The 27,057-nt window shown below is 36.9% G+C and overlaps 2 protein-coding genes across 3 annotated transcripts in view; both read right to left on the bottom strand.

Moving 5' to 3' along the window:
• On the bottom strand, window positions 3,849-7,020 carry LOC109714555 (poly(U)-specific endoribonuclease-B-like). 2 transcript variants are annotated; one of them, XM_020239232.1, is made up of 7 exons: window positions 6,752-7,020; window positions 6,577-6,651; window positions 6,381-6,476; window positions 6,194-6,283; window positions 5,092-5,694; window positions 4,528-4,599; window positions 3,849-4,317 (listed from the first exon to the last, which is right to left on the bottom strand). In XM_020239232.1, exons 1-7 carry the CDS (start codon window positions 6,890-6,892, stop codon window positions 4,081-4,083), a joined length of 1,314 nt encoding a protein of 437 aa, XP_020094821.1. In that variant the 5' UTR covers window positions 6,893-7,020; the 3' UTR covers window positions 3,849-4,080. The 2 variants fall into 2 exon arrangements, with proteins under 2 accessions (XP_020094821.1, XP_020094822.1); XM_020239233.1 differs by having other exon boundaries at window positions 6,381-6,486; window positions 6,752-6,845.
• LOC109714682 overlaps window positions 8,490-27,057 on the bottom strand; it is a 29,865-nt gene continuing 11,297 nt past the window's right edge. The window contains exons 28-57 of the mRNA XM_020239377.1: window positions 26,706-26,819; window positions 26,447-26,631; window positions 26,240-26,348; window positions 24,056-24,199; window positions 23,620-23,910; window positions 22,646-23,305; window positions 22,356-22,547; window positions 21,545-21,648; window positions 20,238-20,527; window positions 20,035-20,119; window positions 19,619-19,951; window positions 19,153-19,515; window positions 18,576-19,059; window positions 18,298-18,461; window positions 17,906-18,068; window positions 17,016-17,285; window positions 16,134-16,322; window positions 15,848-15,890; window positions 15,620-15,744; window positions 14,170-14,688; window positions 13,948-14,084; window positions 12,973-13,099; window positions 12,564-12,785; window positions 12,121-12,480; window positions 11,446-11,604; window positions 11,063-11,344; window positions 10,151-10,354; window positions 9,989-10,041; window positions 9,566-9,674; window positions 8,490-9,093 (exon numbers count right to left, since the gene is read on the bottom strand). Coding sequence (XP_020094966.1) covers window positions 8,740-9,093; window positions 9,566-9,674; window positions 9,989-10,041; window positions 10,151-10,354; window positions 11,063-11,344; window positions 11,446-11,604; window positions 12,121-12,480; window positions 12,564-12,785; window positions 12,973-13,099; window positions 13,948-14,084; window positions 14,170-14,688; window positions 15,620-15,744; window positions 15,848-15,890; window positions 16,134-16,322; window positions 17,016-17,285; window positions 17,906-18,068; window positions 18,298-18,461; window positions 18,576-19,059; window positions 19,153-19,515; window positions 19,619-19,951; window positions 20,035-20,119; window positions 20,238-20,527; window positions 21,545-21,648; window positions 22,356-22,547; window positions 22,646-23,305; window positions 23,620-23,910; window positions 24,056-24,199; window positions 26,240-26,348; window positions 26,447-26,631; window positions 26,706-26,819 — 6,834 coding nt within the window. The 3' untranslated portion in view covers window positions 8,490-8,739. The remainder of the gene's footprint in view (window positions 9,094-9,565; window positions 9,675-9,988; window positions 10,042-10,150; window positions 10,355-11,062; window positions 11,345-11,445; window positions 11,605-12,120; window positions 12,481-12,563; window positions 12,786-12,972; window positions 13,100-13,947; window positions 14,085-14,169; window positions 14,689-15,619; window positions 15,745-15,847; window positions 15,891-16,133; window positions 16,323-17,015; window positions 17,286-17,905; window positions 18,069-18,297; window positions 18,462-18,575; window positions 19,060-19,152; window positions 19,516-19,618; window positions 19,952-20,034; window positions 20,120-20,237; window positions 20,528-21,544; window positions 21,649-22,355; window positions 22,548-22,645; window positions 23,306-23,619; window positions 23,911-24,055; window positions 24,200-26,239; window positions 26,349-26,446; window positions 26,632-26,705; window positions 26,820-27,057) is intronic.

Below are 27,057 nucleotides of genomic sequence, written 5' to 3'. Positions count from 1 at the left end.
CGAAAATCGTTTCAATTGAATGTCATTTTCAATCTGAAAATTTTTCAGGGACAAACAAACAGGCCCGAGTTACTGATGCTTTTTCAGATACATTGCTTTGGATTGTGTCGTATCAAAGCTACAAGAGAGCAGGAAAATATCTTGGGTTGTAGATAGACGCAAGAACATGTTCATGTGTCTTCTTGAGTGTTGGAACCACCAATACGTAAAACTAGAAGATACCATCACGCACAATTTGGGAAAGAAACATAGCTTGAGATATCAACAAGGGTTTTTTAAGGATATAAGAAATGTCTTAGCTTGTTCCAGAAGTTCTTCGCTGCTTTCACTATCCTCAGGAGATTTCTAATATGCTGGGAATAATAATATTAAAGAAAAAAATAATACTCAAAACGAATTTTAGTTTTCTAAGTTATTATTATTATTATCACCATCATGCTTGATCGGCACGGATACGCTGCATATAAATATTAAAAAATCTATTCTCTCACAGCTTAAATTTTTTTAAAACAAAGAATTGAGCTCCTATGTTTTTAAAAGTATCAAGTTATTGATGCTTGTAGATTTTTGGCTATTGATTAAGAGATGTGCGGTTAGAATGATGTGGGACTCCTAGGGTTGGCTGGGTTGTTGGTTGAATAGTGTGATTTAACGGGCGAAAAATGATCAAAAGAATAGATCTAACGGTAACAAATTTATAGGCATCACCAAGTGCTTGATATTTTTACAAATACCATAGCCGGACTCTAAAAAAAAAGATAGTATTTTATTTATTTTAATATGGTGTCAAAATATGAGATTCTAGGTTCCAGCATTATTATTATTATTATTATTCTTGAAATTTTCGTTACACTCCTAACATTATTAATTTTTTTTCTATAAATTCGGGTTTACTTCCTGGGCCTATCAACAGGATTATTTCACACGATTCCACTGGATCTAGTCATGAGTATAGTAGAATTCTATCATATCTCATAGAGTTGCTGATTTTGAGGGTAAACTTGCTATCATCAGACCTTATTTTCTACCTAATTTCAGGGGAAGATGTCTGAAGATATCTGATGCCTCATCGTCTCTCGGAGGGATAGTTGGAATATCTGCCAGTATTCCCATGTTCTTTCCTAACCAAACTCTGCCTTAATGGAGGTAGACAATAAAGGTGCTTAACACGAAATCTATATAATAATTGGGGATCATGTGGAAACATCTATGATATTGCAACAACTTCAATTGAACGCTTGGCAAACTGTTTGTCTAAAGTATCTTGCTATGATCTTGTTGTAGTGCGGAGAGGAAGGAAGAATCATAGCAGTATCAGCAAAGAAGGAGAACATACTAGACTATAAATTGTTAGGATTCGGTTAGATTTGTAGTTGATTTCTAATTGGATTAGGGTTAATATTTAATTCTGTTGGACATAAATTAAGATTTAATTATTAATTAAAGTAGAAATTTAAGTGGACTGAAATTTGAATAGTTTTTTATGTAAGCTATAAATATCGTATAGGTGCTATTATTGCTATGGTGGTGGTACAGCTTAGCGACACCCATATAGTATGGCTAAGGTGGTTATGATTTTAGATGACACCCATATAGTATGGCTAAGGTGGTTATGATTTTAGATGGAACTAGCGCATGGGTGCAAGAGGATATATGCGGCTTTCATGATCGTGGGTCCTTAGTATATGTTGTGCATGGGTGCACAAGATGAGAGTTTGAACTTATAAAAGATGAGAAAAGAGTGAGAGAGACTCAGAAAGAGGGCTTGGGTTAAAGCTATTCTATATATCGGTGTAAACAAGCTGAACACGAGCGAGTTGGGGTCGGCTTGTGTTCGGCTCGTTTATTAATTGAGCCGGACACGAGCTGTATTAGNGCCAGCTCGTGAGCCAGCTCGTGTTCGGCTTGTTTATTAACGAACGAGCCGAACACGAGCTGGCTTACGAGCTGGCCAACGAACAATAAATTAAAAAGAATTAGATTAAATATATATAAAAAATAAATTTATAAAATTTTATACATTAGACTTTGATCTAATAGTTAAAACTTTATATATAAATGAGTCTTTTTATAATTAAGCTCGCATTTATATTTTTTTTTGCTATTAAATTTTTATGTAATTTTCTATTAAACTTTTATGTAATTTGGATACTTCTACACCGTTGAACTTAAAAACGTGCCACATCAGCCGTTAAAATAGTTATTTTTGAGACCTTTTGATCGCTTAGTAAATGATGTCAAAAAATTATAAATTTTGGTTTCTAGATAGTTCCAATAGGGTAGATTATACTTAATGGAGCCGATTGTCGAATCGGATGTCCTATCATCGAAAATAATTTACAAGCACTGAGGTCTCTGTACTTTCGAAAGTACAAAAGATGTATTCTATATATATATATATATATAGAGAGAGAGAGAGAGAGAGAGAGAGTTCTACTACTATACTCTTATGAGTATAGACCCTTCTATATTTATAAGTTTTCGACCATTTTCATCCGTTAAATCATACTATTCAACTAATCACCCACTCAATCCTAAGAGACCACTATCATCCTAATCGCACATCCAACGGTCGAAAATTTATAAATATAAAGGGGTCTATACTCAATAGAGTATAGTAGCCTATATGTGGAATTAGGCTACTATACTATTAATAGTACCAACCGCTTGCTATTAGGTTTTTGGCCCTTAATGAAGGGATGTGCGGTCAGGATGATAGTAGCCCCGTAGAATTGAGCGGTGGCTAGTTGAATAGTATGATTTAACGGATGAAAATGACCAAAGGGGTTGATCTAACGGTAGAAAATTCGATAGCACCAAACTCTTGCTATTATCGATAGTATAGTAGCCAGACTCTATATATATAGGTAGATCTAACGGCAGAAAGCTTGATAGCACAAAGCGCTTTGTACTATCGATAGTATAAATAGTATAGTAGCCAAACTATATAGAGAGAGAGAGAGAGAAAGTCCGGCTACTATGTTATCGATAATACCAAATACTTGGTGTTATCGAATTTTATGCCGTTAGATTTACCCCTTTGATCATTTCCACCTGTTAGATCATACTATTCAACTAACCACCCACTCAACCCTAGGAAATCACTATCATCCTAATCGCACATCCCTTCATCCAACGACCGAAAGTGCTTGATACTATTAATAGTATAGTAGACTATATATATATATATATATATATATATATATATATATATAGAGTGTATATATNGATGATCGGATCCTTCAATTTAAGATCAGAGTTACTGATCTTTATCTAGGTAGTGAATATACTTTTCTATAAAAAATTCAACATATTCCGATTCTTTTCCATCGTTAAACTAGCAAATATCCTATATATATATATATATATATGTATTCGAGTTTAATTCGAGCGAGTCCGGTAATACTCAAGTTCGGCTTGAAATTAATTTCAAGCCTATATATATATATATATATATATATATATATATATATTCGAGTTTAATTCGAGCGAGTCCGGTAATACTCAAGTTCGGCTTGAAATTAATTTCAAGCCTAAATTTAGGCTCAAACTCAGCTTGAAATTAATTCGAGCTGAATTCGAGCTGAGCTCGAGCGAGCCGAATATTGGGTTGAACATTGGGTTGAACGCAAGTCGAACACGAGCCGGCTCGCTCATTTGCCTGCCCGCTCATTTGCCTGCCCTAGCTAGTAGTGACCTGATAACTAAACCATGGACTAATTAAATCAAGCCGGTTAGGTCCAAAGAATGCTCATCCCTACTCCGGCATGGATGAAGAAGATATTACAGAGAGCATACAATGCGACAACAAGCAGCATACACTGGTTCTCTAGATCTATTGTCAACTATGGAAAAATTAGCACCCAGATCTATTATTAATCAGGTCAAATACATAACAAGATTCAGGTATAAGCAGCTGTTGAAACTTTAAGGTTGTAAACAAGACTTTGAATTACTCAAACTCAAGAGAACAAGAAACATTCTTCATTTGGTTTGCTTCCATTATTACCAATTCTGCAATCAAACAACAAATCAGGACCAAGAATAACATTTGTTCTAGAAGCTAAACTTTGCATACAATCAATCTTCGGCAATAGGAAATATGGATCCAATCTTGTTGTTCCCCAGGCGGTAGCATTTAATGTTAACTGAATACGGACCAAGCTGGACATGGTTATCTTCTCCACCCACAAAGAAGCAGAGAGTATAGAGAGCAATCTCGAATTCCGGGCTTACTCCAATCAAACTGGTGGAGACTGATTTCAGAATACCATGCCATTCAAATTGAATGGTGAGCAACTGAGTTTCCGTGTCGGGCTGCAAGAAGCATTACAAAAACAAATTACACAAGGAGAGTTAAAAAAGTCTTGTTAGAAATTACATAATAGAAGGAAAAAAAAAGACTCATTTCTAGCGTATACGAAGCAACGGACGGTAAATAAATGGTGCTCTGAATTTCCAAACCTTCATCGGCAGTGAAAATGAAATGAAAAGAACTTTACAGGCATAAAGAGTGTGAGTACTTACAATTTGTCCACGCCTTCTTGGGAAAATATAGCCTTGGTAGTTAACAGTCCCTTTGGCTTCTTCTAGGTAAAACTGTAAATCAATGGCAAAACCTGATGTCAGATTTCTTCCTCTGAGCAAAACACATGCTTGAACAACTGCAAAGCAGCGACTAGAAGGGAAGTCCGTAGTATACAAAATGATGTACTGTATTAAAAAATGAGATATCTTGTCCTGTTTATTGACGCTCAAATGCATTATCCTGATATCGTCATACTTAGTGAAAAGTACAATTGACAGGTGTTTAAGGTTCAACGAAACACGAGCGCGTACATTTTAAACCATAGTTTGTGGGATACCATGTGCAATCCGCCAAAAGAATATTGTAGGTCCTTAAACATATGAATCAAATTTGAGTAGTAGTGATATTTTGATTGAGCTGAAACTGGTGTTGATAGAGCAGGTTCATTGCACCTGGTGATCTTTGACATGAAAACCACCCAGGTTCACTGAACCTCCTCTCTCGCTAATATTTAACCTCTGTCAATGTCACTACTCAACTCAAAAGCATGGATAAGGACTTGCCTGAATCCAGTTGTGAAAGCCAGAGACCTCGTGCTCTCCTCGCCCCTTGATCTCTCCCACGAAAACATGCTCAAAAGCAGAAGAACAACTCGACCCACCACCTCTTCCATATAGATGAAACCACAAACTTTTCATCAGATTCTTAAATTCTTCAAAATCATGTGGCACAACTCTTTTGGCAACCAAGTATTTATGAAGATATTTCATTGGTGCGGTTCTGCTTATTTCCTCGATAAACGCCTCCTGCTCGTGCTTCTCTTCAGAAGTAATGACTTCCTTAACTCCTTCATTTGGGTTGTAATTATCTAAAAGAGAACAAAAACGGGAGTACGTGGGCCTTCTTAATATGTCTTCATCTAACCAGGTAAATAAGTTATTAGCTGCCATATCATCCTTCTGGTAGACCTTTTTCCCTTCACCGCAATTAATCTCATAGTCTTTTCCTGGAACTAAGCGGTTCGTATCGAGTTCCCATAACTTATGACAGGCTCTTGATAAGTTATCGAGCTCCTGATCAGTAGTTTCTATGTTTATCCTATGAGTGGTATCATCGGAGTACACTTGTTCACTAGGCGGTTGTTTATACCCTTGCCATGCCTCCGACTGAATAAAACATACATCGCGATCGGCATCAGTTTGACACAAAAATATAAGACTTTATTCAGTAGAGTCTAAAGGAGGAGGATTTCACCTAAGAAAAATATAATATTAACTCGACGAGTTACGGCACAAATTAAACTCAAAAAATCATATTCCGTGTTTTGCCCTATAATGGAAACTTATTGACTGTTCAATATTCACCTAACTCAACAATAACACTTTTCCTGCATGTAAAGCAAAAAATCACTAAAATAAACAAATTGACATAACATTAGCTTTTAACACCATATCTATCTATCCTCATCAGATTATGAACAGAAAACCTGTTGTACACCCAAAAAGATTCAGATTCCCAGTAACTCTACACTACTAATTCACCGAATTGAGAACTAATAAAGCTCCATATTGATTGAATTAGCACCGAAATAGCACAGAAAATGCAAGTAATAGAAGATAAATAATTATTTTGACAAATGCAAAGCCAAAAAAAAAAAAAAAAAACCTGGTGCTGTCTCCTGAGTGGTGGATGATGAGGCTTCTTCTTTCCTTCAACAGTCTCCCAATCCCCATCCTTTCTCTCTTTACCCTCTCCCTGCAACCTCATTTTGAGATCCAAAATTAACAAACAATTGTGACTTGTTTCTAAATTCCCGAAGAAACGAAGGAAAAATCGAAGCAAAATTACGAACCTGGTAATGTTTCACAGGTGATGATGCATGGTGCTGAGGCTTCTTCTTTGCTTCGAACGATTCCCAAACACCCTCACTTCCCCCTGCGCTTTCCTCCTGCAAAACCCCACCAAAATCCGAAGCAAAACCCGCAATTCACAACCAACCCAACTCATCAGAACACCATCTCAATCCGAAAATCGAAAAAGTGAGTCACCTTTCTCCGGCCATAGCCGTAGCCGCTCCCCTGCTTCGGCCCCTCGTCCTTCTCCTGTTCACCGCTTGAGACGACCTGCGAAATCCACACCCCGCATCACCACCAAAGGAGTAGAACACACGATTACCAAAAAAGTAGTAGTAGTAGTAGTAGTAGAAGGAGAAGAGGCGGAGACCTCGGCCCATGTGGATCTGGATCGAAGCTCCTCGTCCTCGGCGGGGGGAGGACGAGCTTGGGCTCTCCTCGGGGGAGCTTCGTCGCCTCCATCAATGGCGTCGAGGGCGACATTGATCAAACCCTTGATGAGACCTTCCATTTTTAGCTTCCTCTCTCTCTCTCTCCTTCCCACTCTTTTTAGTCTCCTTGGATCAGGATAATTAATAAATTAATTAATCGGAGAGAGAGAGAGAGAGAGAGAGAGAGAGCTTGGTGGGGTAGTCGTGGATTATTAATTGCGTAGTAAAGTAGTAGAGGGAGAGTCGTCGCCAACGTGAAATCGTCTTCGAACGAATGGTATTGGTGAAAGGGAGAGAAAAGGAGGGAACAGGAGGGCGTCGGCCGTGGCGGGTAATGGCATTATGGTGATTTTCAGATATATATTTTTTTAAAGTTTAATTTTTATATATTATTATTTTTATAAAAATTTTGATATTTTTAAATATATTAATATCCTTAGAATACGTTAAAATAATTTAGTTAACTATAAGTTAAATACTTAATCCTGATTAGTTTTTGATATTTTTATTTTTTTTAATATTATATTGTTATGATTTTTAGAGGGGCATATTTATTATGATAAAATTGAGAATATAAACAATTTTCTGACTGTAATAAATCAGAAAGGCATATTTGAAAACATCAAAATTTTTTTAGAGATAACACATGAAACCTAAACGTTGTAGGAATATATTTATCATTCACTATATTTATACGAATCTGTGTGAAATTATTTTTTTTATTTTTTTGATATGAAACACGATTTTTTTTAATTATTTGATTATCAGTTACCATCTCAAACCATTTCGGATGGATCGGAATTCGGAGCGAAAACACTGGATCCGGATCCATTTGCATCCTCGTTGGCTGTCCGGTCCCGCCCGTTTTATATATCCTACATGCAACCCCCATGTTCAATTCCTCTTGAGTTGGAGTACGACTTCCGTTTGTCTCGACCGTATAAACCGACTTTTTTTTTTTTCTTTTCTTTTTGGCCAGAAGATTTTTTTAAAAATTTTTAATGGCCAAAACTTTTATTGTTCAATAGATAAGCCGTAGGAGAACTTGGAAATAGCCAAACCATTTAGATTAGAGCAATTTAATCTGTATACCCTAAAAAGTGAGTAAATTTTATACCCTTCTATCTAAGGTTCAATATTTATTTTTTTTCACATATATTAAAAATTCAAAAGGATATTGAAATTTAATCGTTTGTACCACAAGTTTATGTAAATTTAATTCACGCAAAAAAAAATTGGTAAAGGTGACTCATAATATAAATAACTCTCATTCAAATTCCACGAGTTTAGGTTGGATTTAATAAGAATTCACCTACTATTATTAATTATACATTACCAACAGCTCCAAGATACTCCTTAAATTAGTTACAATTTTTTTTTTGTACTGTGAAATAAAAAAAAATCGAAGTAATTCCTCTTTTACCAAACAATAAAACGGAATATTTTCAGTTGAACTCTGACACACAATTTCTTTTATAAATGAATTTAACTGAATTCTTCTCAACTGAATTCTATTAAAAATTCTATTTAAATTTGGCACCGAATGAAGTGTAGAAGGTCAAGAATATGGGTATTCCGTGGACTATCCCAATACTGCAATTTGTTCCCTATACTCGGCGACTTTAGTCCTGAACTTCCATATATTATACAGTTTACTATCTCACCGCAACCGGTAAATAAAAATCTTTAATTTATCCTATAAACTGACTTTTTAAATCCTGTTTGACAAAATGATTTTTGTAGGCGGACCCACCGCCAACATAGTTATAGCACTTTCTATTCATATTAACCTTCAAGAAATAAAGGTAATATAGACGCCTACCCCACGACCACCTACAACTACAAGAAATAGAAGCCTCAGAAATTTACAAACCAATGCTTCCACTAAGTAAAGCCATTCTATACAGTTTCTGCCAATACAAGATGCTCATTTGCTATCCGAAGGTCCTTCCGATAATTGGGGAACATGAGAATCAGAAACCCTCATGGGTCTCCACTCGCATTCTTCCTTGGGGCGTCGCAGGGCAATGAACTGAAGAGCCTCGCTTTGCAGCTGATACACGTAACAAGCCCATGGGTAGGCGTCCGGCGCGGTCCAAACCATCTGCTCCTCAAATTGTGTGTCCTCAACTATCCTTTCACTCACGCAGTATGCGAGCTCGAGCGGTGGCTCCTGATAAGCACCCATGGCCACACATCCAACTGCGACGTATCCGTCTGACGGCCTTGGAAGCCAAATTGAAACTGGGGTGCTGTAGTCCTCGGCACAGTTCCTCCAAACCTATATTTAGACAATACAACATTTGATGCAATTTTATTTACCAGGAAGTTTGCTGCAAAGGTAATGGCAAGCAAATTCTGCTTTCTGTTACTCTGATAGATTAATATCAAATATCCTCTATACGAGACTGTACTGCATGATTTCTATCCCGGGAACAGTGACAAATATCCTAAGGAAAACCTGTTAGTGTGTTACCCTCACTGGATTTCGATAGAAATTAGTGAGGATTAGGTATAATCGGGATCCACACAAGGAAATATTGCAACCACAAACCCCGAGAAATCGATATCCCTGTAAATGAAGGGATACTTTTCTACCCGATACAAAAATCTTCCTAATGTTTGGTAGGATAGTGGGAGTATCTACCACTATACCTGCAACATGGCCTACAATTTGTGATATTCTCACCAGATAACACAGTATACGGAGCAAGATAAGTAATATAAAGAAGTATCTTGACCAACATCATTACCAGGTCATAGCCAATAGGCAGTGCAAAGTTTCCGTCAGAATTTCTGTAGATGGCAGCCACATGTGGTGGATGGGTGCCCACACGTGCAACATCTCCAACTGAAACATACCTGCAAAGAGTTATTCAGTGATTTGAGCTAACGGATATAGCAAGAAACGACAGAAAGTGGAAAATAAAGAAATATCTTATCACAAGTTCATCATGAGGCTGAAAATTGAATTAATGGATCAGTTGACAGGGGAAAAGAACAAATTAATCATGACAACTGCAGCGTGGCAGCAGAAAACATCACAAGTGATAAGCAACAGCCCTGCTCCAAAATCCGCCCCCTTTTTTTTTCTTTTTTGCAAAATTAACTTTGACAGCTGCAAAAGACGAATCCCAATAATCTAACATACGGATGCAAGTAAAATTGTTTATTACCCATCAGGACAGAGAGGCCTCCAGATGCCGCATATTGAGCCATCATCTGCGACCTGAAAAATTTGTACAGCACATATAGATTTTGTGAAATGTTGCTTAACAATTAAAAAACAGTAAATAATATAAAAAATAGGATATGAACTTGATAACATTGGTAGCCACCTGCTTTGCAAATAATGTACATCGACCTCCACCTTCTCGTTCACTGGTCCAAACTTTCTGAAAATTGACTGTGTGCTTTATAAATCTTTTGTCACCAGAGTTTGAACTTCCTCTTGGTCTTATCATAGGCTTCACAAGGCTATGTGATCCTCTGCCATCTATATCATCCCAAGCTAAGTGCACATAGCGCTGTTTTGAAGGGACCTGTATATTGTAGTTTAGATTCAAGAAGCTGTGATATCAATTTGACATAATTATATGCCCCTGAATAATTATTTATTTGCATGCATATCCCTGCTAAATTTAAATAAAATATGTTCTATGTACCCTATTGTCAGACAATTCTCCAACTTTACTGTTTTGTGCTTTCAAGGGGCATTATAAAAAGGCTAAATTATAGAAAACCCCTCTGTCAAAACCCGATTTTTCACTTTCCCCCCTGTCATTTAAAAATCTACACTTTGCCCTCTTGTAAAATGAAAAATGTTCACAGGGGTGTACAGTGTGAACTATGATGACAAAATGGCCATTTTGCCCCTCACCATTTTGCCCCCCATCATATTCACAGGAGAGAAGGCTGATGACATTTTTCGCATAAAAAATATATAATAATATTTTATAAATGGAACCCTAACGGATTACTAACGGCAAGGGGCGAAGCGAACATTTTTCGTTTTATAAGGGAGCAAAATGTAGGTTTTTAAATGACAGGGGGGCAAAGTGAAAAATCGGGTTTTAACATGAGGGTTTTATGTAATTTAGCCTTATAAAAATCAATCTTGTAAGGGGTAACTAGGTGATTTTGTAGAGAAATATATATGTAAAAGCCCCTGAAGAGTTCTAGTATGATACTGCTGAAAGAAAGTGAAAAATGAGTATGATACTGCTGAAAGAAAGAACAAAAAATGAAACCTTCAAAGCTATGATCCTCTTGTCAGTTTGGCTCACTTTCCACGTTTTTCGAACAGAGGAACAAATCCTAACAGCCTGAGGCTCATTATCCTCATCTTCATCAGTGTTGCACTTGATAAGTCGTACAAAGCTTTCCGACCTCCTAAAGTTCTTGAGATGAATAATCAAGTGAGAAGGTCTGGGGTTTCTGACTTTCGCCAATTCCAGTGCCAGGAGTTCTTCCCAAGGTACGTCCCAGATAATCTTGGAAGGTTTTTTGTCGATTTTATCTTGATCAGAACACTGAAATGAAGCACGATTGAAGGGAAGACTAAGCGACCAGGGGAAACAAAAAAAAGAAAGCAAAATCAAAATAGTTAAATAGCCTATTGTCACTACCCAACCTGAAGCAGCATGACACGTTTGTGTGTTACTAGAACAATCTTCTGGCGTGGCACCAAGAAATGGTCCTCATAGTAATCGGACCAAGCATACTTGGAAGGTTCCTTGAATAGTTCAGTACAACCAAGATGACCACTAGCTTCAGCCAAATAAAGGACCATCTACAAAAGAGGGAAAATTGAAATTTTTTTAAGGCAAGTAGGTTACAAAGAACTAGTTAAAAGATGTTATTATATGCTTATGATTATTTCACCAGCACCAACGTATGAATATTAAGCTAAGTAGATGCAAGTGCATTCCCAACTTGTTTTGCAAATGCTGCATGATAATAGCTACTTCACAGAACTTACAAGACCAAGGGGATTAAACACTATAACCAAATAATAGAACCATGACATCAATGAAGTTGAGATAAATAGATTGTCATAATAGAAACATATAGCTATGTACAGCGAAGAAAACGCATGTCAGTTTGGTAAGATCTAATTAATAATTCACTTTGAAGTATCATAATTTGCACAAAAACATTGTTACTACATGTAAGATGATGTTGAATCTTCAGATTAAATTTGGTTTATTTTCTTTGCTCTTATTTCCTTTTTCTTGGTATTTCTGTTTCTTCATGCTTCCAGGTAATTGCTCTTATTACACAAAAAGAATTGGAAAGACAAAGCTACCTGTCCGTCAGCTTCACTTTTATTATACTCTCTAATAATACCATCTGCATGAATAGCACGTGGGTTTCTAATCCTTTGGGCTACCGACTTATTATTCAATATCTCGAAGCATCTGACAAAGCTGGCGCCAATTCCGTCTACAGTTAAAGAAACAAAATCCAAAGCACCACTTAAAGGCTGAACAACAAACCCTAGGAAAGCGCGCCCAAGTCCATGAGCAAACCCAAGGAGACCGTGCTGTCTAGCACTCTCAACAGGCTTTGTCAAGACACCAGATACACCAAAGGCCACACTTTGAGCAAAAGCTTCTGATCCTTGAATTATCCCATCTCCTACACCGCTAATTCTCCTTGACCATACCTGAAACAGTGAGCACTATAAAGTAAGACGACTGAGGATAAGGGGGGGAGGGAATTTATATTTTTTTGCCCCCCTCACTTCACCTGTTTTGACCGCAATTGAAGAAATTGTCCATCTGTTGAAAGTTCTGCAAATCCTTTGCTAAGAGATGATAGAGTTGATTTTGTCATGCTAAGCACGTCCACAGAAAATATAAGATGCAAAGGATTGTGTACAAGGTCTCTCTTGACACGGTTCATAATAGCAGGAATGATGGAGCTTTTCTTCATGAACTTATTCCTGTGCATCACCTTTCTAAGATGCACCTGAGGCAAGGGCCAACGAAAAAGTTACAATTCATGTAATAAAGTGGCAACTGAGAAAGTGTGTGAAGTTCAACCTTGATGACATGTAAAAATAGAAATTTTGGATTCTGTTTCTTTCCCTGAACTTCATTTTATCTTAAGTTGATCACATGAACATATCATGCTAACACAATAAACAAGTCCAAACCTGAATTTTGAAGGCACTGCCAATAGCAGACAATATAGGGCTCCAAACGCCAAGGACACCCTGCGGTCTTTGAGTTGGCGCAGTCTCCAGTGATATCTTCAGCCTTATCTCAGAAATATCTATCAGCCTATAAAAAGAAAAAGCATTCCTTCAATCACAAAATAACATTACATCTCAATTTAGAGAATTTATTACTAGGCAGGATAATGTATATGCAAGCAAGGATTTTAAGTGCCGTGGCACGGGGTCGTGCCGGAAACTTGCAGGCACGGTATAGCATAGTGTGTGCCGATCATTAAAAACTCATGTGTGCCGACACATAATAGTACGAAATATTTATTTTCTCTAGCAATAAAATATTTTAACTGTTTATTATGTATTTTTAACAAATATTTTGAACTTTATTGAGAAAATTACTGACTAATTTAAAGAATAGGGGGTTTTGAGTTGTGTCATCGACACATGGGCTATATCATGCCAATATCTTATTGGCACGATACGGCACGGTAGATACGGCTCGTGTCGCACTTAAATAATTGTATGCAAGTATTTTCCCCAAAATTGCTTAATAAAGGTTTTTTTTCAAAAAATTATAGGGGTTGAGAAAACCATCCTGGCAGACCACAACCTGAACTTTCAAGAATAAAGTTACAACTTACAAGAAGACATCCTAAAAGTCTTAGTAGTATTATTCACCACCCATAGAACAAGTAGAGACTGGTAACATCACCTCTCACTAAACAAAAGACATCAAGGAGATAGTGGATTACTACGAAATTCTTTCCTACACCTTATATTCCACTTATTGATCACTCAATGTACTTGTTTTCCAATTGTGCTAATTGCTAAATCACACCAAATATCTAATATGCACACTAGAACAGCTAGAATGGAAATATTTCCGTAATTAGCTGAAGACCTGGCAAAGCGAGAAGTATATACACATCACGCAATATCTGAGATAGCATATCTTACTCTATTTGAATTTCTGGATCCACTTCTGCGACACTTGAACTGCTGGGATTACTGCCAATACGAAGGTTATTATAGAAGTCAACCAGAGCCCATATAATTGGCTCATGAATATTCAGTCTCCAAACCTTTTCAGCTACCTATCATAAAAGTAGAAAAAAAATGCTTGGTAGTGTTAAAAACAAAAGTACTGCAGTAGTNAAATTTCTGGATGAAGCTTCTTACTTGATGTTCGGAATCTTTATGCAACTCTTTCAGTTGATTGTCTGATGGTATGCCTGAAGGACAGGCAACCCATCCACTTGATGGAATATAGATCTCTGTTTCAAAGAACTCATCTGTTTCGATTCTGGTATCATCACTTTCAGCATATACAATCTGTTTTCCATTAACTTGTCGCGAACTTTCGGTATGACATTTTCCTTTAAGACGCAGCTCAATAACAATATCCGTATTGTTAGTAACGGACACAAGAGAGCGAATATTCACATATGTGTTACCATCTTCCAAGGAAACTTCGCTGGCAATGACATCAGTGCCAAACCTCCAACACGCGGCTGGTGCTGCATAATTTAGCCGCACAGTAGTCCATGGCCCATCTCTGGTAGGACTTATCTGAATATATCCAGCCCTGCTGCTGGTACTATTATCCTCTTTATCTTTTGTAATTTCCTGTTTGCCTGAAAGGAGTACTGCACATCTTATTCTTCCTTGGGATTCCTCACTACCATTAGTTCCATGTTTCTGCACATATATACCCTTATAAGCTTCGTATGCCCAGTTTACATGTCATAACAATAGGAAAGGGCTAGGCTGGGCACTGTTTGGTCTAAACCAAATTACCACACTAAACTAACAATTGAATCTATTCAGTTGGATTAGTATTTCAGTTCAGCTCAGTGTTGTGCATTAACTACTAAGAATCACAAAAATCAAATAAACCAAACTAACTGAATTTTCAATAGTTTGATACACAAAACATATTGGAGTTTAGATGACAATCAAACAATCGGAGTGTCTGGACTAAGGCTTTCAGAATATGATTAATCATATTAATATCCCATATTTAGTAATTTGTTGTATATTAAGCTAAATGAAATACCCCGTTCAAACATAATAATCAGCACAATCACCAAACCAAATTTTTCAGTTTGGTTTCGTTCAGCTTATTCCCCCTGATTCGATTCACTTTGATTTTGATGAAACCACTCCAAAATTGAACTGCTCTGACTAATGCTCGCCCGTAGAAAGGGCTCACACCAATGCTCCCGATTCCCAGGAAAATTACATATGTAGCCCTGTAAAATCTGAAATTTCTAGATAACCAAGTGAAGTGAAAATTCTTACAAAAATGCCTTCATCTTAAGTTGAGAAGTCATCCAATTAATGGGGAAGTTAGTTTTGTGTGAGAAAAACTCTTAACCTGACGGAGATTATTTCAAGCACAAGGAAATATATGCAAGAATGTGTAAGAAATTAAGTTTTTCACGGGAATATATAGAAATTCATATTTTGCAGGGATAAAATGCAACTAGATAATTGTTCGGGAGTATATATATGTAAATCTTTTAAATGGAACTAGAGGCTTCCAACAGCATTTTGGTGGTCTCACCCCATAAGTAGAACCCTCCAGTAAGATCTTTATAGCAAAAGGTTATCAAAACTAGAAACTTACAGTCGACTTCGGTGACACAAGTTCTCTCCAGGTCAAGTCAAATTGGGTGCTGTGAAAATCTACGTTGGGAGGCACCATATAGGCTAACAGCTTCAAAGGAGAAGAATGGATACCTACAGGATCACCTGTCAAAGCAAGCACCATTCTCAGGCATATGAAGAGGTAATTCCAAGAACATTACTAGAAAATGATAGAATTATTTAGCGACATAATGCAGCATAGAAGTACCTCTCCCCAAATCAATTACAACAATCTCCAAAACAAAGTCATCCTGTAAAAAGTTGAGAGATTTACAAAGGCGTAAGAAAGGGTTTAATGGAATAAGAAGAAATCCTAAGGTTACATCAATAATCCAGAAGTAAACCAATAAATCTGTGTACAAGTTATCAGACTCAGATGCCTATTATGTTTTCGAGTTTACAACTAGAAAATGACAAGATACAGCGTTAAAGAAAGAAATCTAGCATAGTAATCATGAGAGAAGGTCATGCTCATATGGACTAGGATTCCTCACCACTGAATCCACTTTGAAGAAGAACATTTCGCTCCAATTGACCAAGGCAATTCCAGGTGACAAATACTTCGCAGCAAAGGCACATGTACGGCCACTTTGTTGCTGGAGGGGGGACTCAGCAGGACGGTTTGAGAAAAGCCGAATTGCCACCATGTATTGGCTTGTGTCTAATCCGTTAGCTACTTTTAACTATAAAGCAAAGAGCAATTAAGTTGATTATGAAATAAGGTTTCTTTCCCCAAGAAGAAAAGTAAACTAGTACCCCAAGAAGAAAAGTAAACTAGTACCTAAGACATTGTCCTAGGGATCTAAACAAATTAAGACAAACTAAATTGGCAGATATTTCAGATAAACCAAATAATATAAATGAAAAGGGAAATCAACAATAGTTACTCCTAAAAGTTAGTGAGCACGACCATTATTTCGGAAAGAACCATAGAATTTAATTGTTCTCTAAATCACAGAAGCAATTGATCTACATGAGATTGTGAATAATGACGAGCACCATACTTAAGGTTTGCCACTGTGGCAAGGGGATGTGCCAGTTGTGGCCTGGCATGAGTGGCTGCATTATAACCATTTTGATGAGAAATGAAACCACTATTAGTTTTGCTATACTTTATCATGAGATTTTTGCAGTCATGGTTTTTGTCCAGCATGATACCTACTTTTTTAGGCTTATGCTCACAATCATAAGCAAATAATTTGTCCACAAAAGTATTAAGATTATGACTTAGGGAAGCATCCCAAGCTCATCAACATAAAATGGGAAGGGAAAAGGGAAAGGAAGGCAGGATCAACTTGTGTCAAGAACCATGGGGGGATATTGAAGATGCCCCCCATAATGTGCAAAACTCTTGTCTGCAATAGATGAGAACTTACCTCAGAATCACCAATAATGATAGTCACCATTGACCGAAATTCTCTTTCATGCTTCCCTTTTAAATGGGCATCCAACAGATTCTTCGAAACTGGAACTTTTACAGGTTTGTCACCTCCTGATGGCATTTTGATAACATTTGAAACTCTCCTAAATTCTGAAGTTCGTATGTATATGTCTTGACCAAGCTTATTCTGTGGAATAATGTAATGATTTTTCCTGTGATGTAAATCCATAATCGACCTCTCACTGTGAGGTGGAGAAACTGCTTCCTGGTAAAAGAATGGGAAAAAAAAGAAAGAAATGATTCAGAAAGGAAATCATACAAGAACATTAAAATGAATGTGTTTGCATAGGATTACACTTTACATTAACAGACTATAACAAAAAGCCCCGTCCAAGCAATATGCTGGCTTATGTTCCCCCTCCCCCCCCAAAAAAAAACCAAAAAAACCCCCTTCTCTCTCTCTTTCCTTCGTTTTTTGGAGAAAACCAGAAAAAGAAAATAAGAAAATCTAATCATGATCTATGCAGCCCTATGTTGCTAAGACAAGGTTTAAATAAAAAACCGAGAAGACAGTCAATATGATAGATAAACTTCAACTGTCAACTTGAGAGTTGACATCAATCCGCTGGAGAATAAGGCCAACAAAAGTCTCGCCATAAACTTCTAAGAATAGTTGGCAACCAAGGATTGTTGTGCCACTAGCACGCTTCGTACTGTTGAGCCAGCAGCACGGCACAGCACAGTGTTATGGGGCATAACCTATTGGCACGGCCCCATGCCACCTGCAGGCATGGCCTTGGTGTCGTACAGCACGGACAATCCTTTGTTGGCAGCAAGATACATATCAATGATAAAAATAAGAGCGTAGGAGGGAATGCGACTTACCCTTTTCTTGTATGACTCATCAATATGACTAAAATTATTCCAGCTAGAGTAAGCTTGGAAAATCGTGTTGATATTGGACACAGATACATTCAAGTTCAGATCCCGAGTAGAAGTAATACGAATCTGGCTACAAGCACTCGGTATATTCGTATCATATTGATACCTGAAATATATCAACATTTGTAAAATGCAAAGCATCAGAAATCCAAATATCAACTCACATAGAGAATTGGAAACATACAACTTGCTTAGGCAATCCTATAGGTGGAACAAGCAATCCATTGTATAAATTAGTTTAAAGGAGTTACAAAAGTCATTGACAACCACCAAGCTCACTATTGCATATTCAAGCAAAAAACGACCAATTTACTCATCCATGAGTTCTTTCTTACCTTACAAATCCATCCATTGGTTCAATGAGGGGCTCCCATGCATCATATTTGTCATTGAATGATCTTGCAGCAAACAAGAAACTCACAGCCGCATTTAAGTAATCAGGCCTTCCATGTAGGCTAAATGAAACATTATCAAAAGAAGAGCCAAATAATGGAACCATCTGCAACACGAACCAAAACTCACTATCAGACTTCTAGGCGGAGTGGGTGTATTTTGCATAATACACTAATGCAATTCACCAAACCAAATAAAACTCATCTTGGCTGATACTTACCAGTCCTCCATAATCATCAAAAGCTACAGCAGAAAAGGCCTTAATTTCTGCATCAATCACGGTGGTATCTGAACCACCGGAAATTGTTGGATAGGCAAGCTTTAATGCAAATCTCCTCGGAGGCTTTCTAAATCCACTTCTAACGAGAAATGTGCCGAGGTCATTTCCAACACCCCACAAGCTAAATGATCCTGATACTCTACTGTCAGACGAATCCCATATGCTTTGTTCAGGAAATTGATCACCTGTTACCATGTCACTTCTAATACACCTTAATTGGTCAATGTCTTCCTTCGGCACGCCTTTTGAGGCGATACATCCCAAAGCAACAAATCCAGGAGGTGCTTGAGGATACCAGAAAGATATACCTTCAACACCTCTTTGCCTCTTGATGTGGCCAGCAAGTTCGAAATCTTGAGTAGCTTTTAGTAAAGTTTCATCCCCAGTATCACGGAGAACTATAGCTGAATTTGGGGGCTCATACCTGCACAGTCCAACAAATTTCTCCTATGTCAAAACAAAGATAATGATGTTGTTAACGGGACAGTAGAAAATGGTAAAATCATAACATCCATACCCATCAACAGCAATGTCACCAAGAAAGACCATCCCATGTGGGATCATTGGACGCCAAATTGAGAGTTTCTTTCTAGAGTTAGTCCCATTATTCCACCAAATTAATTTAAAATTTGCTGTAGCCTCAAACAACCGACCAGAGGCCACCATTGAAGATCTTTCAAGTTGAGGTGTATGATTTACATATTGAGAAGCATCTTGGACACTGGAACTTTTAGAAGATTTAACAGATGACTCTTGATTCCCAAAAATCATATGACGAAGGTCGTATGGTTTACCAATCAAACTCATGTTACCAGGATCTGCAGGCAAAAAGGATCCAAAAGTATTGTCCGCACGCCAGAATGCCATATCAACACTAGTCCTACATATATGACAACAAATTGTAAATTAAGCATGGAATATAGTAGTCAAATTTATGCAACAATTGGAAGAAAAGAAAAACAATAAGGTGGTAAGAAGTATACGATTCGCTTGACCGAAGAGCAATGCAGTCCTTTAAAGTACAGGAAGAAACCAAGGAAGCCATTATACACAATGCAGAGGACAAAGGTGGCTCTGCACTTCCTGCTGAAACAACACAGCCCACTGCCACATAGCCTCTTGGCGCTATAGGAAACCAAATGGAGCAACCACCGTTCTCTTCTCCTCTATCACCATTTGGAATACATATCCATTCATGCTGGCCTTTTTCAGTTTTCAGATGACTAGCCTGCCAAATTAGTTTGTACGACACAGGCCTCTTGACTCTAACAAGACTAGTGTTCACAGCAAGAACTCCCTTTGAGGGAGGTTCATTCCTAAAATGGAAAGAAACAATCTTTAGAAGCTCAAAAGAAATTGATTTTGTGTAACAACAATAGGAAAAGAAGAATTTACATACAGTGGTGTCAAACAGTCTCCAAGAATGGCAAATCCAGATGGTGCACGTGGTCGCCAAAATGCACATGTTTGGTCATTCCCATGGCCTAAGAAATAAAATCCAGCTTATGAGTCAGACAAAGCTAGAGCTAGCTTACACCAAAAAGCAAAATTTTCTCAAAAAAACTGTTAAAGTCAACAGCACAGCAAAAATGTCTGACATACTTTGCATTGTACCAACTTTGTCAAACTGGGAGCAGATCACTGATACTTTCTTGGATGAAATTCTGAGAAATGCCAAAATCTCTTCCTCAACAGCTAAGAACAGTCTCAGGATACTGAAGGAGAAATTCATATATATTTGAGAAACAATAAGATGCATATTTGTTCTGCCAGAGACATTTGAATATTTCACAACAGTGTCAAAAGGCTCTAAAACCCTGAAGCCATTACTTTCAACCTTCAATCCGAGTAGATTTCCACTCATTTCCAAACTGTCACCTTTCAGTACAAGTCTGCAAAAAGAACAAGACAGCAGATACAAATTCTATCTCAATTTCACGGTCTTGGATTAATCGGATGTCATAATAAATATAGGAGTGGAAGTTTCGTCCTAGAGTTGAAAATGTGGAGGGAACAAAACCTGACATCCTCTGCGTCCTATTATAGACGGGTGTACTCGATTCAGTTTGGTTCAGTTTCTAGGGACTTCTCAAACCGAACCGAACTTTTCGGTTTGAAACTAGAACCGAGCCAAAACGATTTATTAACAGAACCAATCCAAACCAAACCGAATTAATTCATTTAGTTCGGTTTAGCAAGTAGCTTTTAAAACTTCTATTTTTTTATAAATTAATTTATAATTTAAAAATCAAAACCGAATCATTACGAAAGTTACACAAAAAAATTGATCATAAACATAAAATTTTAAAAAGTGCGTTGATATGAGATCAAGATTTGATCATAAATATAGAATTTCAAATATATGATTTAGATAGAAAGTGGTAGTAATATTACTATTTGGTTTTTGGCTCGGTTATGAGAAGTGTTAAAACCGAACCGAAACCGAAAACTGAAGTTTAGTTATTTTCAAAACCGAACCGAGCCGGAAACCATATAAACCAAACCAAATTGTCTTATTTGCTTTCGGTTTGGTCTGGTTTTCGGTTTAGAACCAAACTGCGAATCACCCCTACTTATAGAGATTGCAGTGAATTTTCTTCTTTCAGTGGCATTATTATTTTATGCAAGTCATTTGTTACTTTCACTGGCAATCCAAACATCAGTGGTGAGATACATGCAATGCTGTAATAAAACACCAAGGAAAGGCCAATACTGCAGTAACTCAATGTATCACAGAAGGGCCTAAATATAATTTATAGAAACTTTACAGTTAACGAGGAAGAGATCTGTACAATAAACATCACATAAGCTAAATGCCTTGGAAAAGAAACTTCAACACTAGAAAAACTTACATTAGATAAAAACTGTAAGAAAATAATCATATGAATCACAAAAGATAAGTACCTTACCTACAAAAAACATCCAACTGAGCATGCATGACTTTCGGTGATAGTGTAAATGGTCCACCGACATTCTTTGACGTGCTGTAAAATGTTAGTTCTGGTCCAATAGCCTGTGCAAGAAGTAGTTGTAGAGGAAAGCTTAATATACCAGTTAGGTCAAATGCATCCTAAAGAAATAAAATTAGCCCATGTTACTGCAGACAAGAATTTTCAAATTCTAAATATGCAAAAAAGAAAAGAAAAGAAAAAAGTAAAAGGTTCCGCCATGGCCAACCAGCCAACCAAATATAGCTTTACTAGTGCATATTCCCTTTCTGAAAATAAACTTTGTGAGTGAACCATATAGTAGTAGAAAGAAAAGAGCAAAAGATGACATGTCAATAAAATGCCATATTTAAGTGTGCCACAGTGACCAAAAGAAATTTATCTTTATAATTTGAAAGCACAGAAAAAGACAAGCTAGTTAATATCATAGAAGTCTTGTACTTCAGACAATGCCTCCAGACATGTCAATATCCTTCCATAATTTCTAGATTTGCTAATTTACTGCATCATATAACTAGAACACATGCCTGCATTGTTTACTTAGCTCCAAAATTATAATCTCTGAAAGAATGGTATATCAGAGTCATTGTCGTAGTTGTTTAAGTTCTAACTAAATTATCCATGAATTTATACATTTTTACATAAAACAATATATAACCAACCCTTTCTCTTTCCATTTCTACAAGAAAAATAACCTGCAAGTATAATCTAGAAAATGCTAAAATGCACAATGAAATGGGAAACAAATAAAGAAAACATGTGAGAAAACTACCTGCAACTCCATCATAAACTCTGTTGATCCATGATCATCCACTTTTGGGGCAACATTGCTCATTTCCTTTTCCTCGTCAGAATTCGATCGTACACCATTATTTTCTCTTGCTAGGTAAACATTGTCATCTTCTGAAGTAGAATAGCTGCTATCTATCCCAAGAGATATACAAGAATCCAAATACTCTCCATTCTGCAGCATATCATAGTTCCTTAGATGCAAACATAGGAAGACAAGGGGGACAAAAAAAAAAAAAAAGACAAAATACTAGTTTTCAAGCAGATTGATACCACTATGGTGACATTCTTGAATTGCAGTCTCTTGCCATTCGCCACATAAATAATGGTTTCATGGGTAGGCCTACGTAGGATTTTACCATCTCTATCCTCCAAATATAGTTTACCACCCTTCCCATCATATATGAAATGATCAAACCTTTCATCGTCAACAATCAGAGGCTTTTGAGGCGAGATGGAAAATATCGAAGAAGCTGGAGAATAAATCTGATCATCAAATACTATCGCGGAAACCATATGAGAAGTGTCTTTATCGTCATCACTTAATAGCATGCTGCGGACAGATGGAACAAAAAACTCTGCAATAGCCAGCAAAAAGTCAAGAGCCACAAGAAACCTTGGCCTTTGAAAACATATAGATACATTTGTTGAAGACTTCCTAAATGTGGCATCAAGAATAAGCATTGAAGGAGTTGGCTCATGATCAAGTTCCTTTTGAGTCTCTCCTTCCTTTGAACTAATTAATGCTCCAATATAGCTGTCACAATCATCACGAGATGATGTGTCTCTGATTGTGGCAGACTTTCCTATTGCAAGCCTGAACTGTTCTTTGGTTCCTTCACGGTCATCAAAGACGGAAAAACCTTTAAGAGTTGCAAAAAGAAACCCCTCTTCCCGTGTATTAGATTTGTACAGAAGCCATGCTCCACTTGCCTGCAACAAATGTTGTATTCAACAACTTACCCTATGGAGTACACCATGATATAACATCCAATTAGAATGTATAGTTTCCGAACTCAAAGAGTTCAGAAATAGATTAAAATATATGGATATTTGAGAATCTCACTGATGGCTTTGCCTTTCTCAAATCCACTTGAAACAGCCTAAGAAATAGAGAAATCTTAAAATGGAAAATCATAGATATTTCTTAAAAGAAATTAAGGGGACTCCTCATCAAACTTGGAGCTTGAAAAAGGGTTTAGACCATTTCCGGGTCATGAAACGTAACCATCAGAGAAAATAAGTACCTGCACTGTAGCTAGAGATGAATCTCTAGTAAGCCCTGAATGCAGAGAAAGCTCAACAAGGTCTATGGCAACAGATATCTTCGTTGTTATCCATGTTTCTGAAACATGAAGGTCAGAGACAGCAGTATCTGAAGAAACAGAAGATGGAACTCCAGTAACACCATCTGTGGAAGTTCCAGCTTCTTTATCCAGAGTAGGCACAACATGTGGCGTCTCAGAGAAGTTGGATAATGCACATTCAGTTATAATTTCATACTCCCGATTGGATAGAGCTGCTTTTAGGGCTTCAAGCTAGAAATCGATGGGTGAAAATAAACACAAAATTGTTACTAGCCTAATAACTGGAACTTGGTAGGCAATATTACCAAGAGAAACGTAACGATTGTGATGAAGCTGCATTGCCAACAAGATGCCTTCAAAGAACAGCATATCTTACCTTAACAGACAACTGAATTGACGGCACTTGATGCAGCAAATCACGCAGTGATCGGTGTACAATAAAAGAGAATCCTTTGACATCTTGAATGATACTCTCACCAGAGACAGCACCAATGCCAACAGTCAAGTTGATATCCTTAACCTACATTGTATGAGATAGGGTTATAACGTGGTAAAAAAAAACAACCTTTAAGTACTTTATTCAGCGGAAGCGTTATTTATAGAGAAACTCAAAACTCGCAGCCAGTAGCTTCCTTTATGTTACTCAATAACTAACAGATTCCAGATGTATGTCTGAAAACACATATATCCATGCAGCACCAGCATCTCAGATTTGTAACTGGTAGAGGTTGAGAAAAAAGAGTGTTTGAATTGAAGAATGGCCAATAGTAATATCTACTGTGTCTGATGTTGTAAAGTGCTGACTCTTCATATTAGTTATTTTACTTTTAGTTTAATTTTGGCTCATCAACTAGAAATTTCGGATTGATTTTGATTGTAGATGTTTGTTTTATTTGGTACCATGATGTATGCCCGGCCCGACGAAGATCAGGTAATTTCGTGCAGATTGGTCTTCTCCAAGGTTTTATGTCTTTATTGATCTTTTTCCAAATTGAGTTCAACCTTAGTACCCAGCTAGTTCACCTTGTTGGGCTTTATTGCTTAGTTGGGCCAATTAAGTTCGGCTCCCTTCTACAGACTACAGCTGACCTTCATTTGGAGTTTTTAAGCAGCTACCTTATTTCCTATTAATGGGTTTTCTTATTGGGTCTAACTGGGTAATACTCATGCAATCACTAGTTTCCTACATAACTGGGTCTTTTGGGGCTGATAATATTTTTGACAGAAACTATCCTCTTACTTAACACGCCGGCAGCTTTGGGCATCTCTTCTCCTCGTCCTCTCTTTCTTTGTCCCTCTCTATCCCCCTCATCTTTCCCTGCACAACTCCTTGCTACTACTGCTCTTTCTTCTATGGATCTGCCGCCAGGTGTTAATACTGCTGTTTTTGGGCTGATGCAATATTTTGAATGATTTATGAGCATCATACACATTAATTGCACTAGAAACAACTTCAAAATATTCCTCTGGGCTCACAGCTAGTCAATTTATTACTTATTTGCTTTTGTTCAGCATTAATGTGTCTCATCATGACTTCAGAATTAATAAACTCAGAAGTTCAACTATTCTATTTGTGGCCTATCTATTCTTCTCATCAACAAGTTGGTACCAATTACCCTAGTTGCAAGCTATTAATGTTTAATTCTGCATAGCTATTAATGTTTAGTTCTGCATCAGTGTTCAAACCGATTTGAAGCCAGAGAGCTAAAAGTTTATTACGTCCACAAGTGCTGCATCTGGCCAGATGCATTACAAGCAAAACAACAATAAGAAGAAAAAAGAAGTCAATCCGCTAACACATCCAATCACCTAGAATTCATGTTTAGAAAATGAAAAAAAACAGAAAAGATATCAAATAAGTGAATAACCCTTAGTTTTAGACAATTTGCTATAGTATTAGAGATACTTCATATATCTTTCCAAAATGAACTAAAGCTAAAATAACTAAAGCAATAAAATAAGGGTAAACTTCAAACACCATCCCTGTGGTTTCGCACTTTCTCACTTTAGTACCATGTGGTTTAAAGTGTATCAATTTAGTGCTCTGTGGTTTCATTTACTCTTTTCGTCAGCTTCTTCATTAATATTTCGTTAAATTATATACAAAAAACCTTCAGATACCCACCTAGGTTTATGGAATATTCACTTTAGTACCCTTTAGTTTTAACTTTGTCACTAATTTAAGGAAAAAAAATTAGTGAAATTGATAATAAAAAGAGAAAAATGAAACCACAAGGCACTAAATTGATACACTTTAAACCACAGGTGAGAAAGTGCGAAACCACAAGGGTGGTATTTGAAATTTTTCCATAAAATAATAAAGAAATCTTAGTGCTTGAAGAATTATCCAAAATAAAGTGCAATCCAAACATAACTCATGACCTTGGGAAATCAAAGCATATTGTAGACTTTCTACTGTAGGATAAATGCAATGAATGCCAATAACGAATGCTAAGACAGAATGGTTTAGCTAAAATACCACAGCCTATCTAGTCTTGAATCTAAATACATGAAAAAATAAAACACATAACTAGCAGCAAACGGCAGTAATCAAATTTACCTTGATTGTCATTATTTCAAGGTGGACAGCATTCATATCATTCTTACTCCCACCAAGCCATTGAAATGTATTTTCTACAGTTATGTGCAGTACATCAAGCTCCAAGTAGCTGCAATTCGAAATCTATCATAAATTAACACTCAATGTCCATATCGCACTTACCCTATATTTATATAAAAATAACTAGTGATTAGTCTGTAAACTTACTCTAGACTGTCTGTTCTCCGGGGCATAAGAATTACTGGCCTACTAAGAGAAAGATCCAGTTTAAGAGCAGGTGATCCTTCAATATCAGTGTTACTAACCCACATCTCCGAGTTAGTTACCTGATCTTTCAGCTTGACAACACTCTCTGCATTTCTAGGCACAAGGCCCATAAAGTAACTGACAATCTGCATAAAATAACAGGCCATATCTTTTTAAAACATGACTTCTAGTAGAAAAGAGAATATTATAAAAATCTTACCTCTTCCACGAAACGGTTCAAATAGACAATCCGTACTTCTGAAAGCTGTCCTATCAGACCATAGTCATAACCACAATAGTCATCATCATCCACACTGAATGAACTGAAATCAATCTGCAGAAGTGCAGGCCATATCACTTATCTTTCCATATTTGCTTGGATAATAATCTAATCAACTAACCAACAGAATAACTCTACGGAAAAAGCATGCACACAATCTGAAGTACACATAATTGCAGGTCATATTACTCTTTCCTTCGTTACACTGCCACTGTTGGATAATAATGTATTTAAAATAATCACACATTGTAAAATTTCCTTTAAAGTTTAAACGCAGGCAATACTAATGAAA

The sequence above is a fragment of the Ananas comosus genome, linkage group 8, assembly GCF_001540865.1.
Source record: "Ananas comosus cultivar F153 linkage group 8, ASM154086v1, whole genome shotgun sequence".
Lineage (NCBI taxonomy): Eukaryota > Viridiplantae > Streptophyta > Magnoliopsida > Poales > Bromeliaceae > Ananas > Ananas comosus.
This window is presented reverse-complemented; position numbering and strand designations above follow the sequence as displayed.